Raw genomic sequence first — 13,166 nt, forward strand, 5'->3', positions numbered from 1 at the left:
GACAATCAAATTTAGAGGTTCATTCCTTTTTCAATTTGATGATGAAAAAGCCACTAAACAGAATCTCAGGAGAAGAGGGATACTTGATGATGAACATGGTTTATGATGTATTTGCAATTTGATGGAAGAATCGAGTGATCATCTCGTTTTGGCGTGCTTAAAAGTCCAAGAGCTCTGGTGCAACACCATGAGGGGAGAAGGCATTTCATGGGTGTGTCTGCGTTCCTTGCAAGCTCTAGGGATGGAATGGCCCATCCTCGAGACAACAATGGACAATAAAATTTGGAGGCTCATTCCTTTTTCTATTTGTAGTAAACTCTTGCTGATGAGTGTATAACACATCTAGTAATGTTTAGAAGATTAAGTGTGTGCGTGTCTGACATTTACCAATGATTTTTTGAAGGTCATTGACACTTACAGTGGCGGAGGGACAGGGGTGACTTACCCCTGCTTAGTCACCCTGAATTTTAGAAATTTCTCAACAAAAAAAAAAAATTAAGCAGTGTGGGACTTGAGCATTTTCGATGCTGGGAGGGAGGGGAAGGGGAGGAGTAGGGGTGGATGGTGGAAGGGTGAGCTGAGAGGAAGAAGATGATTTTTTCAGTGCTGGTTCCCTGCAATCTGAAAGTATGAAAATGAAAATCCTGTGCATGAAAGAACCCAAAAGGTGAGAGAAGGTTGTGTTTGAAGCTGTTCATATGTCTCTAGGCATATTGTGTTTTGGGTTGCAGCAAGAGTGTTATCCACTGCTGAATACATTGTGTTGCTTGTGAATTGTGATTGAGCATATGACAAAGGTATTGGATCACAAATACAAGTAATAAATTTCACAACCAGCACTGCAAACAGGGATGGGCACCAACCGTATTTACATATACATATAAGAGGAGGACACTTTGTGTGAGGATTGGGAAGATAACCGTGAGTGTGGTTCCCACTCCCTTGCTTTTCTCTGACGACATGTGCAATTTCGAGTGACTTGAGAATTCTCTCATCCTATTGTTCTATCTGGTTGGGGTTAAATCCAATTTGTTGGTGTTAGTGAGTCTTTGGTCCTTTCTGGTGTTGTTCTCTGTTTTTTATTGTACAGTTCTATTTCTCTCTTCTATTTTGTTCTTTTGTAATTGGGTTGTAACACCCCTAGTGTTACTACTTAATGAATTTATTTAGCCTTCCAAAAAACAATTGAAATTAGAAATAGGTATTAAGGTTTTGTTACATATGGGTCATTTTCTATTAGACGTGAGAGCTACTGGGCTGCACTTTTTATTTGACAATAGAGCTGCACCTCTTTCCAACATAAAATAAAATATAAAAGAATATTTTTAACTTATCTAAACCCTACTATTTCAAGAAGAATTTGGCAACTGTTCATCCCTTTTTTTGAGCACATAACCGTTCTAATTTTTTAGTACTGTTCATCATACCCACTTTCATGGGCCGGGTCAACGGCCCGTTTACTGGCCCATACTCCTGATTCCCTTCTAGCCCTGATATCTCCTTCATCAGTAGCATGTACGGTTCCAACAACTGCCAATATCTTCCAGCGTTGTAATGTATCTTCCATGGACATTTGCCTTATTTGCTGCTTCCGATTTGTACTGAAGTTGCCCCCATATCTGCAATTGATTTTCTCCAAATTCTTCATCGTCTCCGCTATAAAAGCTCAATCCATGGTCAGTCATTAGCAAGTTGTGAGCTATCGATTACTCCACCTGATAGTATACTGCAATTACCTCTATTATCTTGATCGTTGGGTCTGATGGCTTCCTCTAAAGGCGGTTTCAATTCAGTTGCAAGCATTTGTCATGGAAGAGACACATGGAGGATTAGGGTTCGTGTTCTTAGGATTTGGGAGATGTGCCCAATTGCTGACCTAGAAAATCCTTTTGCAGTCCAGTTGGTGTTGATGGATGCTGAGGTTTGTTCTAATGTTCTCCTTGAATAAGGTTCTATGGTCTGTATTTATCAGAAGTGTGTGAAAGTTTGTTCATATTTTTATGTTTCACTTTGCATATAAAATTCACATTCCCAGATGTGATATTGATTGAATTTCTTTTTTTCATCTCCTTCCTTATTGGACCATTTACATAATGCTTACCTCCAAGATTTATTTGTCATATTGACTCTTCTATATTTATGAAGGAAGTGCTGAAACTTAGAACAGAAGAATTGATTTTTAAGCAATAAACTATATTAGGCCACTTTGAATGAGAATAGAATAAGGTTAGAGAATAAACTAGAAGGTACTAGCTTCTGTTGCTCAAACAACAATAATACCTACACCTTCTCTCACATTTCGGTGGCCTTGAGCCAATTTATTCCCTTAATATTGTCTTAACCTCACTTAATTTCTGGAAGAACCATCATAATGCTTGGTCATGTTTGTGTTCTTTTCTAACTCATGCTAATCACTTGAGGAAGAAAGGAATTTTACAGTCAAATTTTACCTGGTCCAAACCACTTTGTTTGCAATTTTTCCTAGCTGTCAAAACATAAAAAGATATATCAAGGTTATTTTGATCTGGTTTGAACTTAAAAAGTTTCAAAAATTGCTCACCTACCTTAACTTAGTAACCCCTGGGGGATCCAGCTTGAAATTATCATGAACAAAAGAGAAATGCAAACAAAGCCAAGTCTTTCACCACAAATGAAATGATGATTAAGCCCCATTTTAAGAAGTATGAATGAAACTTTTGCATGAATATGGGAAGGTGATGCAGTAAGAGAGAACTCAAGCAAAAAAATATGAATTTTGATCCAAAATAAGGAGGGAAAAATATTCAGAGGGAGTGTGTGCAAGAAAGATGGAGGAAGAGACTAGATATATGATAAACAATAAGAGTTTGCAGGAATCAATAGGTTATGAACAAAGTTAAGTTTTTGTCTTTAAATGACACACTTTATGGTTTGTTATAGATGCTTGTGGTAGTTTGCCTACATTTTTCTTTTTGCAATGTATAGCAAATTGGGGAGGTTTTACTCGGCTCATTTTTGTTTTGTGAACAAGGACCTTTTGAAAATGACTATTATAAATTATAATGATTGTTCAGAATGCTTAAATTGATTAATTTGATTTTCCAAGTTTTTGCTTTGAATTGTGTAATGGCAGAAGATCACTCCCTCTAAAACTTATACCTAACCAAACAGATTGCCTCTCCTGTGTATTCAGTTGTTATAATGGTGGGGTAGTATTCCTGGACTGTGAATTTTTGGATTGGAGTCCCTTATCTCTGCTGGTTGCACGTTGGGATTTGTGGGTTGAGGGTGCTGGTTTGCAATTTGTTGCTCATTTGGAGTTTACTGTCTTGTGGCTTTCTTTGTTCCATGGATACGTGCCAGAAGTATTGAATTAGAATATATAAATATATGTAGGTTGAGTCTCTACATTTGCTATTTGTTGCTGCAAAATTTATGTTCGTGGTTAGTAGTTTTTTCTAAATAACACAGTAGAAACATGTATGTTATATTATGATTGTATAGACCTTGGAAGTTTAAACGAATTTACCATTAATATTTTGTTTATCAAGTGTAGGATGTGATGGTGCAAGTTTTAGTATGTGTACAATTGTGCCCTTTTTATGATACATTTCCATCATTTTTGTTATGCATCTTTTTCTAAATAAATATTAATACTTATAACATGCAGGGCCTGAGAATTGAGGCAACTATTAGAAAATTACCCATAAGGAAACTTTTTGGAGAGGTGGTGGAAGGAAATATATATAGGATAAGCTTCTTCTCTGTGGTCCCTAATGTTGGAGTCTACAAGGTATCACAACATGAATTCAAGATCCTTTCCAACAATAGGACTAGGATAGTGCCTGATGAGTCTTCCCTTATTCCTATGCATGGATTTTTATTTATGAACTCAGCTGAAATTGCTCGCACCATGAATGAATCTGAATATCTTATTGGTGAGTAATTTTGTAGTGTTTGTATTAGGAGTTTTATGTCTATGGTCATTGTAGTTGGTAATATTGAATTTTGAGATCTTACCATATTCGTTTTTTTTTTTTTGGTGAACATATATGATAGGCCTGGTGTCTGCAGTGTCAATTCGCACCATATTCAAGACACGTGAGTATATTTTCTGACTACATGGAGCAGAGGGCCAGGGGCAAATAGAAAAATAGACTGTGGAAGTTTCTATTAGATTTGGTGATATGTTTTTTTGATTCAGTGTGTGTGATGAAGGTTGATACGGGTCTTGAACAGATATGATAGGCCTTGACATATTGAAGGTAGATTACTAAGGTGAGTTGAGCATTTTGTGATTATGCATGTGGAGGTTACCTGAGAGTCATGTCATGGTTGTTTTTTTTTTTGGATTCTAAGTCAGGCATGGTTTGCTTATATTATGATATGTTTATTTTGAAGGGATTCTAACGTATTTGATTTTATAAAACCTTAGCAGGATGAAGTTAGGATGCAGGATATATCATGCCACATCTTTGTTTCTTAGGAGTAGTATGAAAATAAATCAGATCAATCATCAAATAGATCCATTTCCTGTTGCATTTGATTCTAATTCTGAAGTATCATCGATATTTTCTTCATTTACTGATTAGTTTTATTTCTGTAGACATACATAATGTTTCGAAGGAACCTTATGCGGGAAAGGTCCATTTCACCTTACCAACCATCATGGGAAGCACGTTACTGAAAAGGACTTCTTGGGGAAGTGGACAGTGATGTATTTTGGATTTACTCACTACCCCATATCTGCCCTGATGAACTACAGAAGTTAGCAGATTCAGTTGATAAAATAAGTAAGCTTTTGTTGGTGATTTGATTTGTGTAGCAAACTGAGTTTTATACATTTCAGAGCAAGATATTCTCTATTTCTCATTATCGCAGTCGATGAACTCTTGTGAGTAATACACTATGTGCTTTCTGAAATAGTGAACTCATGAGAGGTAAATGCCTGAGGTTGATTTTAGGTGCTATTTAACTACATTGACTGATTCTTTAATATAAATTTATGTTGAATCTGCACCTTCCATTTGAGATCATTCTCTATAGGCAAAACGTGTCTAACATTATTTCAATATGACTTTCCCTTTTGACCTTTCATGCTCTTCAACAGTTGTTAAGAAAAAAGTAAGACTCTCAACTACAGATGTGGCAACACAATACTAATTGTAGCATTTCTTTATTCATGTAAACATAAGCACCATTTCTTTTGAGAATGATCTGAAGTCTGATTTATATGAAATTACATGTTGTAGGTTTTTTTAATTGATTATGTTTTTATTGGTTTGGTTGTGTTAAGTCCAAGTGCATTGGATGTTGGTACAATGTAGTTTATAAGTAGTTTAGCTATATAAGTAACAAGTACTGATTAATTTCATGTGAAGAACTATAGTTGTATTTCAGACCAGTGTTTATGAAAGCATGACCTTCTTGATGTGCATTAACAGGAGCGAATTTTAGTGCATATGCATCATTGTCTCTGTTGTTGAGTGCTTGGAGGTAGATGTAGAATTTTTCTTTTTCTAACACTCTACTTGATGGACCTTCTTTTCAGGATGCAACAATGGAAAGTATGTCTCAGGCAAGATTTTTAAAGATTTTGTTTAAAGCTGATTCCATCTTTTTTTTTCCCGGTTAGTTTTACAATGCATCAAAACTGAAACCTCTTTTGTGGGGTTTATTTGTAGCCAGAGTTTGAGATCATACACCGGTCCAGGAGGCTCAGAAGAATGGATCGTTAAAAACTGATTGGATTTGTTTCTGAAGCAGCTGCCTGTATGTTCCTCCCTTTATGTAACTCGAGAAGTTAGTGGACAGCTTTTATGAAAGACAAAAGAGTGAGTCAATCTTATGGAATTTTAAGTTTTAAATGATTTTCTCATTATTCTATGTACTCATAAGTTGTATTTTCTTTTTCAGGTTTTCACCTGGAACACAAACTGATGGAGTTATGGTTCGGGAGCTGCATCCTTATCCAAGTCAGATCCATAGGTATTAGTTGTACTCATAGTTGCATCCTTATACTAATCAGTTATATTTACTTTAACTTTATTCTCGATACTTTAACGTAGTACCTAAGTTTTCTTGCAAATTTTATAAAGCACTAACCACTAATCCACTCTTAATTATTTTTCTTCTTTCTAAATGGTAAACACACATTCATATGACAACAAATTAAATGTTATGCATTTTGTTTAAATAGCTCATTTTATGGAGTGATTACTCAAAGTGATATCAAATTTCTTCAATTTAAAGATATGCAGAATTTGTGGAATGATCAGGGAAGTGATGAGAAAGATGGTTAATTTTATAATTCTTATAGCTTTTATGCATTATGTTCAATTCTTCGCATACGTGCCTACTTGGTTTGGACGCAGGTTCAAATTGCACCATATTTTTGAGTTGTACGACAGGAAAAGAAAGGGCTTTGCTCTCCTGTCTTTGTTGTAGGATTCTCAATGATATTTTGGTGTGATTTCTTGCTGGATTTTTGCAGGATTCTTGCGTGTGAGGGCCTGACCATGTGTTTCTTTCTCTTTTTTGATATATCTACTCTTAATCGAGCTCATTTATATGGTTTTGTGCATGACTCTATCGAGAGGGGGCCTCACCATGGATTTATTTTTTCTTTTTTGATATATCCACTCTCAGCCAAGCTCATTTATATGGTTAAGCATTGTTTAGAATAAATTACATGGGAATGGATGTAACTGAAGGTGCGAAAAACACTAGAAAGTGGGGGTTTGAATAGAGTTTTTGAATAAAGGATATACTTTTTAACTTTTTCCAAACTCAAAGATAAGAACTAGGTGCAGAGGGATAAGAAGTGAAGCACGCAAGTATTTTATCCTGGTTCACTTGAGATAAAAGCTCAAGTTAATCCAGTCCACCCATGAAGGTGATTTCTTCCTTCTTCTGATGAACGCAATTCACTAAAACCAATGAGTGTTACAACTGCACTTTGCTACCTGCTAAGTGACTAACAATACACTGATTTTCTCACTAGTATCCTCTTAAGAAGCTGATCTACCGATCCTCTTAAGACTAGCTAAACAGTGAATCAACCTTGATTCAGTCCTCTCAAGATCCGACCAACCTTGGTCTCTTAAGGAGCTTTACAAAGTAATGTAAAAGGTTTCGGGTTTACAAGAAATGCTTCTAAAAAGCTAATAGTAAACTCAGATGTTTAAGAACAGTGAAGAAATAATGCTAAGAGATTGTTCGAATAAGTTGAATGATTTCAGCAAAGTTTCTTGGCTTCTTTCTTCTATCTTCAGCCTTTAAATACTCCAAGGCATATGATGTAGCCGTTGCTAGGGTTTTGTCCGTTGGAGTGGCAATCTTGTAATATCAGACTGCTAGGCTGCACGAGGTAGGTGACGGACAGACTGAGGCTTGTACGATTTGTACTATGACAGCGACCTGTCCTTTCACCCGCTGACTTGAGATCTGGAGTGCTTCATATGAATGTTGGTGAAGCTTCTGATCATAGTCAGACGGAAGCTTGGATCCTCTGACCTTGCAACTTCTGCTTCTGAACAAGTTCCTCAGAACTTCTGAACGTCAGAGCTAGAAAAGCTAGGGTCTTCAGATGCCAACTTCTTTCAAGTTTTCAGAACATGAGTCTTCTACTTCTGGACCGTTCCGCTGGAACATCTGGTCTTCAGAACTTCTGACTCCGGTTCTTCAGTACTTCTTGAGAGCTTCCATCTTCAGAACTTCTGAAGGATTTGCCACTGTTCTGAACGAACATGGTAAGCTATAGAGCTCTCTTTTTAGTAACCCTTGGTTCTTCTTCCTCTGAATGAATAGACTTGGGTCAGATTCAGAACCTGTTTGTCACAACTAAAATAGACAAACGTTAGGGTACCACAATTGTTCATCATCACAAACCTTAATTGTAATCATCAAAATATAGAGATGCAACCACTGATCAAACCTTGATCTTACAGTAACTGTTCAAGGAAATAAAACTGCATAAATCATTCACATTACATGTTCAAATCTGTGTTTGCCGCAAGAAATCTTTTAATAGGAGAAACAAACAAATGTTGGCAAACATGTCTCATGAGATAAGAATTTCACTATCTGGGGTTGTTAGCATCGTTGTAATTCTTTGTACCGCATAGCTTGATCTAGAATGAAGACATGTCTTTGATCTCATGCTATTTTTAGGATATTTGTTTCTTCAACTTATAAATGATATACTTGATCTTTCCAAGGCTGATTCAGATACAAGTCTATCCTTGATATATTTCATTTTAGTGATAAAAGAGACATAATCCTTAAATATACACATTTTTTTGTCTTTTTTCTGCTTTAGGTAATGCTCACTCTAGGTTTCTAATGATTATGTTGATCCACTCAAGATTTTCCTGACCTGATATATCCTGCATCCTAATTTTCCCTATTTTTCTGAGCTATGCTTTATCCTTCTCTTTGATGTTAGGAACAAGCCTTTAATATAGACTATTCCTATTTAATTGGGTCATTTAATTTTATATACATCATGCTCTTATTGTTAATGACACTGCACTTTTTGTTCTTATAAATGTATATTTGTTTTCACCTTTTCAGGACATACCTTAGATCATAAGTGAAAGCGAAAATATGCTAAAGTTTACAATGTAGAGCTTTTGAGGGTGACAAACAACTAGGTGTTGGGAGCAACCATCTTTAAGAGTCCACGTGATCTTCAGCTGGACAAGAGTGAGGCGGGTTGCAGAAGGAGCGTTAATTTGCTTCCGTGATAGTTTAGGAAGGTATTGTAGTTTGTGGTTCTTGATCTTTGTGTGTTAACTCTCAGTGTGTAGAGTACATATCACCAGAGGTGCTCCCATGCGATAGTCAAGCATTTTAATGATATAAAGGAGTTCATATTTAAGAATCTAATCTAAAGCCTATTATTTCAAGGTACTTGATGGCACTGTTCATGCTAATAATACCTTTTGATCTAATCTAAATGGTTTCTTTTGCAAATTAATAATACCTTTAAGAATCTAATCTAAATGGTTTCTTTTGCAAAGTAATAATACCTTTTAATAGCCTCACCTAATTCAGCATTTTTTCGTTTGTGAGAGAATGGAAGAAATGTAAAAGAAATGCGAGCCAAGTATATATTTGGATTCATGTATATTTTCGTGAAGAATATAAACAGTTTATCCTTTTTTCCCATATGTTATTTTAGTAGTAAGGTCCATTTGCCACACATGGTGTCCTTCATCACTTGAACTTTGAATTATATTGGAACCATTTAAAGTGGAACAGAGAAACAAGGGCCATTTTCGATACATGGTGTCCTTGATCACTTGAACTTTGAATGCTATTGATACTCTTAACCACAATATTCTTTTCTACGTAATCATGTGATCATCCAATATCATACTTGGTGTTATTAATATCAATAGATAAAACCACACTAATAGATTAACCAAAAATAAATTATCGTCTACAAATGAAATCCTAAAGCATCGTCTCCTTAAGAAGCGTTATGGTATACTCTTCTTACTTCTGCACTTAGCACTAGAGACCAGTCATTGGTATTAGTTTGTTCACATCCTTTTCTATCTATAACGGATCTAATTTTTCCCTTACTTAGTATTTTTTTATTTAATTTTTGTAGCATATTCCTTCTGGTGTTGTTACTCATTTTCTCCAGCATCGTCCTCAATCAGTGAACATGATACTGCCCGATGAGACTGTAGATGAATGGACAATCAAATGGCCCCCAGGCAAGCCTCAGCAGAGTGTTTTCGATACAGGCTGATATCAATTTTGTCAGGCGCATGGGATTTCGCGTTGGGGATGAATTGCTCTTTTTTATAATACCAGATAACACTACCTTTAAAGTTGAATTTCACTGCACCTAAAGCGTAGTGTGCTCACGTGTTCCGTGTTGAAGTCGTGCAATTTATTTCCAGTTCGTGTAGTGCATGTTATTTTTCAAGTGTTGTTGTTGCCAAGTGACATGAAATTGAAATTGTATAAGAATTATCTTTTACTATTTCTTTTCCATAAAATTAAAAGAGTATAGGTGAAAAAGGAATTTAGCCAAACACACCAATTTAGTTGCTATAAATTTTGGGTTGGCATAAACTCAAAAAGAAACCACAGATGAATAATTTTGGGTAGGCATAGACTAATTTAATATTTTCATATCCTATTATTTAAAAATTATTTGTCTACTTACATAATAATTTCATTTTTCATCTACTTATATGATAAATTAATAATTGAAATATAAAGTACTTTTGAAATAATAATATTTTTAATTTAGTTAATTTTTATTATTTATCACGTGTCACAAAGTGAAAACCAATTGATTACAAATATTGATTATTTAATAGTAATAAACTAATTTTTTATTTTCAGCTCCAATTATTTAAAATTATTTATCTACTTATATAATAATTTATATATAAAACATGGTACAATCGAGGAGTTCACTCTTAAGCGGTACAAAACCGGTTAATGTAGATATTAATTACGTATTACGGGTCTGTGCATTACGGATCATATAAAATGACTTTTGACTTGATGTAGGATGAGTATTTATTTTTGTCATCTAATTCATCTCTTGCTTATTTTAACGTTATTTTTGTCATAATTTCTATGTTGCTATAGATCGTATAAAATTCAAGTAGTGATAACACATTAACACCTGTTAAAATTACGTATTAAGGGTCTGTGCATCGCACGAGTTTAATACTAGTATGAAACATAGAATAACTATTTTTGCGCTAATTTTTAAAACAATCCTTTAAAACTATTAGAAATAAACTTGAATCTATGATATTTTTTTTTATAAATTTAACTTCTTACTTAAAGTTTGGTAACTATTTAATATTAATTTTTATTTGTGTAATCTACTATATATTTTTTTAAAATATTATATTTAATTTATAGCGGCTATAACGGTTAGGTCATGATTTAACTACGATTGAACCAATGAACCATGAACCAGTGCTCTCACCAATTTGATAACCGGTCTAGTTTTAATAACCTTGTTAATTGGTCTGATTATATGAGATTGAATTTGCGGTGCTTGTGTTTTGTTTGTAGAAAAAAGTGATAAAAATTAAGCACACCAACTGTTTGTAAAAAGTCCTCTTTAAGTTTTAGCCTTTAACAAAGGGTGTTTTGCTTCCGTTGGGCTGCTGTTTCTTTCTTGTTCTGTTTATATTTTTTTTTACACATTCTTTATTTCATAAAAATTGAAATTTTCTTTCAAATTATATTCCTTTAGATCTTAGTTACCCCTTTCTAAAATTCCTGTCTCCGCCCCTGGACACTTATACTTGATAGCTACTATTGAGGTTATAGTTATAGTTTTTAATAACAACGCATGGTAAATATGTGTTTGATATTGCTATGGATCAGACTTTCTTGTTGAGTTTATAACATTTTATGATAAAGAACATGTATAATATTTTCTAATTTCTACATGTGTCAACATAAAAAAAATGAAAGATTTCTTAAAATTACTCATTGTACAATCTTATTTTTATTTCATCATTCTCTAAGTGGGGTCAACCTGCCGACTGACCAAAATATGAGTTGGGTTGAGACTTTGAACCCAAATCCCAAAAGTGGGCTAGTCCAACCAAACCCACATTTTGACGGGCCAATAGCAGGTTGGGTCCAACCCACCTCCGCAACCCATATTACCACCCCTATTAACAGGTAATTTTTGGACCTAGTCATTCAATTAGAATCCATCAATTTGCTATATTATAATCAAATTTAAATTAAAAATTATTTGAAATGAAAAATGGTGTCGCCACAAATAAGCTTGTCTGATTTGGGATGTTAGGGATCTTTTGGACCGCCCTTGGGTTGTGAGGCTCTCCCACACCTTGATGGAGGGTAACACACGTGCGAACTTCCTTGCGAAGCATGAAACTCCCAGTTCCCATTCTTTCCCGGTGCACTCGCTTTATATCTCCGACACACAAGGAAGGACGCGGTGGGAAGGAAGCAGCCCTAGCCTCTGTCGGTCAAAGCGAATCCTTGGTGACCATTGCTTTTCCTCTCGAGGTGATGAGTTTGCTTCTCCGCTCGAATAAGTTAGGAGTAGCACATGTTCGAACTTAGTTGGTCATGTTTGTTTTGTTACTTGTCTCTTTTCCTCTTTTTGCTTTATACTAAAATAAATGTATGTGTAGAACATTTTACGCGTTACACGTTAGTTAGTAGATACAAATTAAATTAAATTTTAATTATATACAATAAATAATAAAAATTGCAATATAAATAAGGCTTAAAGAGTCAAAAGGCCCCTGAGATTACAAAGGGAATCAAATCCAGGACCTAGAAAAATTTTGCATCAAATTGGGTCCCTAGAAATTTTTTTTTAATTCAATTAAGGCCAAAGTGTGCCAGAGCTCAATTTTGTCCTAGTCACCTTTACCACGTGGCTTTTTTATTTTTTTTTAATTAGAAAAATTAATTAAAATTTTAATTTTAATTCCAAGTCAGTTATATGAGCAGAAAAAAAAACTTAATAAAATTATAATCTAAATATAAATCTCTAATCTAAACAATGACCTAAACTAATTAATCCCTAACCTAATCTAATAATTAAAATTTCCTAAATTGAACCCTTTCAGCTCCAAATTCAACCCTAGATTGAACCCTTTCAGCCTCCTCTCCCACCATACCCTTTCAGCCTCCTCTCCCAAAATCTCATTGAACTTCTCATCGACCTCCCTCCTCTCCCACCATACCCACCCTCAACCTCACCCCACCCCCAACCCAACCCCCCACCCCCTACCCGGCAAACCCTCCGTGTGGGTCGCGCTCCACCGTCGCTTCCCTGTCGCCACCGCCCCGCATCTCCCTCTCTCTAAATCATATGTGGTCGTCCTGGGCTTGTGGTGGCTTGCGGTGGTGAATGGGTTTGTTGGGTTAGTCGTCTTTTTCTCTCGCCCCCATCACGCTCTTTCTCTCTCTGATTCGTACTGTTCCGATGATCTCGAGGCCCTTAGGGAGCGCCGCTTGGAAGCAACATTGTTCCTCTTCTTGTGATTCGATGGATCTGAGGGGTGGTGGTGGCTTCTGGGTGATGGGTTCTGGGTTTGGGGTGGCGTGAAGAGGTTGGTGATGGTGGTGGGTGGTTTCTGAGTTTCTGGTTGATGGTGGTGGTAGGTTCTGGGTGGCATGGAGGTGGGTGGGTTCAGGGTTTAGTCTAT

At 35.6% G+C, this 13,166-nt stretch overlaps 1 protein-coding gene across 5 annotated transcripts; it reads left to right on the forward strand.

Moving 5' to 3' along the window:
• The first annotated feature begins 1,507 nt into the window (after positions 1-1,507).
• On the forward strand, positions 1,508-8,933 carry LOC130711907 (replication protein A 70 kDa DNA-binding subunit C-like). 5 transcript variants are annotated; one of them, XR_009010807.1, is made up of 9 exons: positions 1,509-1,921; positions 3,650-3,772; positions 3,876-3,917; positions 4,039-4,257; positions 4,586-4,772; positions 5,424-5,546; positions 5,664-5,813; positions 5,896-5,967; positions 8,554-8,933. XR_009010807.1 is itself a non-coding variant. In XM_057561678.1 (3 exons), exons 1-3 carry the CDS (start codon positions 1,763-1,765, stop codon positions 4,095-4,097), a joined length of 486 nt encoding a protein of 161 aa, XP_057417661.1. In that variant the 5' UTR covers positions 1,509-1,762; the 3' UTR covers positions 4,098-4,103. The 5 variants fall into 5 exon arrangements, 1 of the variants encoding a protein (XP_057417661.1); XR_009010806.1 differs by having other exon boundaries at positions 1,508-1,921; positions 3,650-3,917; positions 4,039-4,244; XR_009010804.1 differs by having other exon boundaries at positions 1,510-1,921; positions 3,650-3,917.
• The last annotated feature ends 4,233 nt before the right edge of the window (positions 8,934-13,166 follow it).

Source organism: Lotus japonicus, chromosome 4 (genome assembly GCF_012489685.1).
Source record: "Lotus japonicus ecotype B-129 chromosome 4, LjGifu_v1.2".
Taxonomy (NCBI): Eukaryota; Viridiplantae; Streptophyta; class Magnoliopsida; order Fabales; family Fabaceae; genus Lotus; species Lotus japonicus.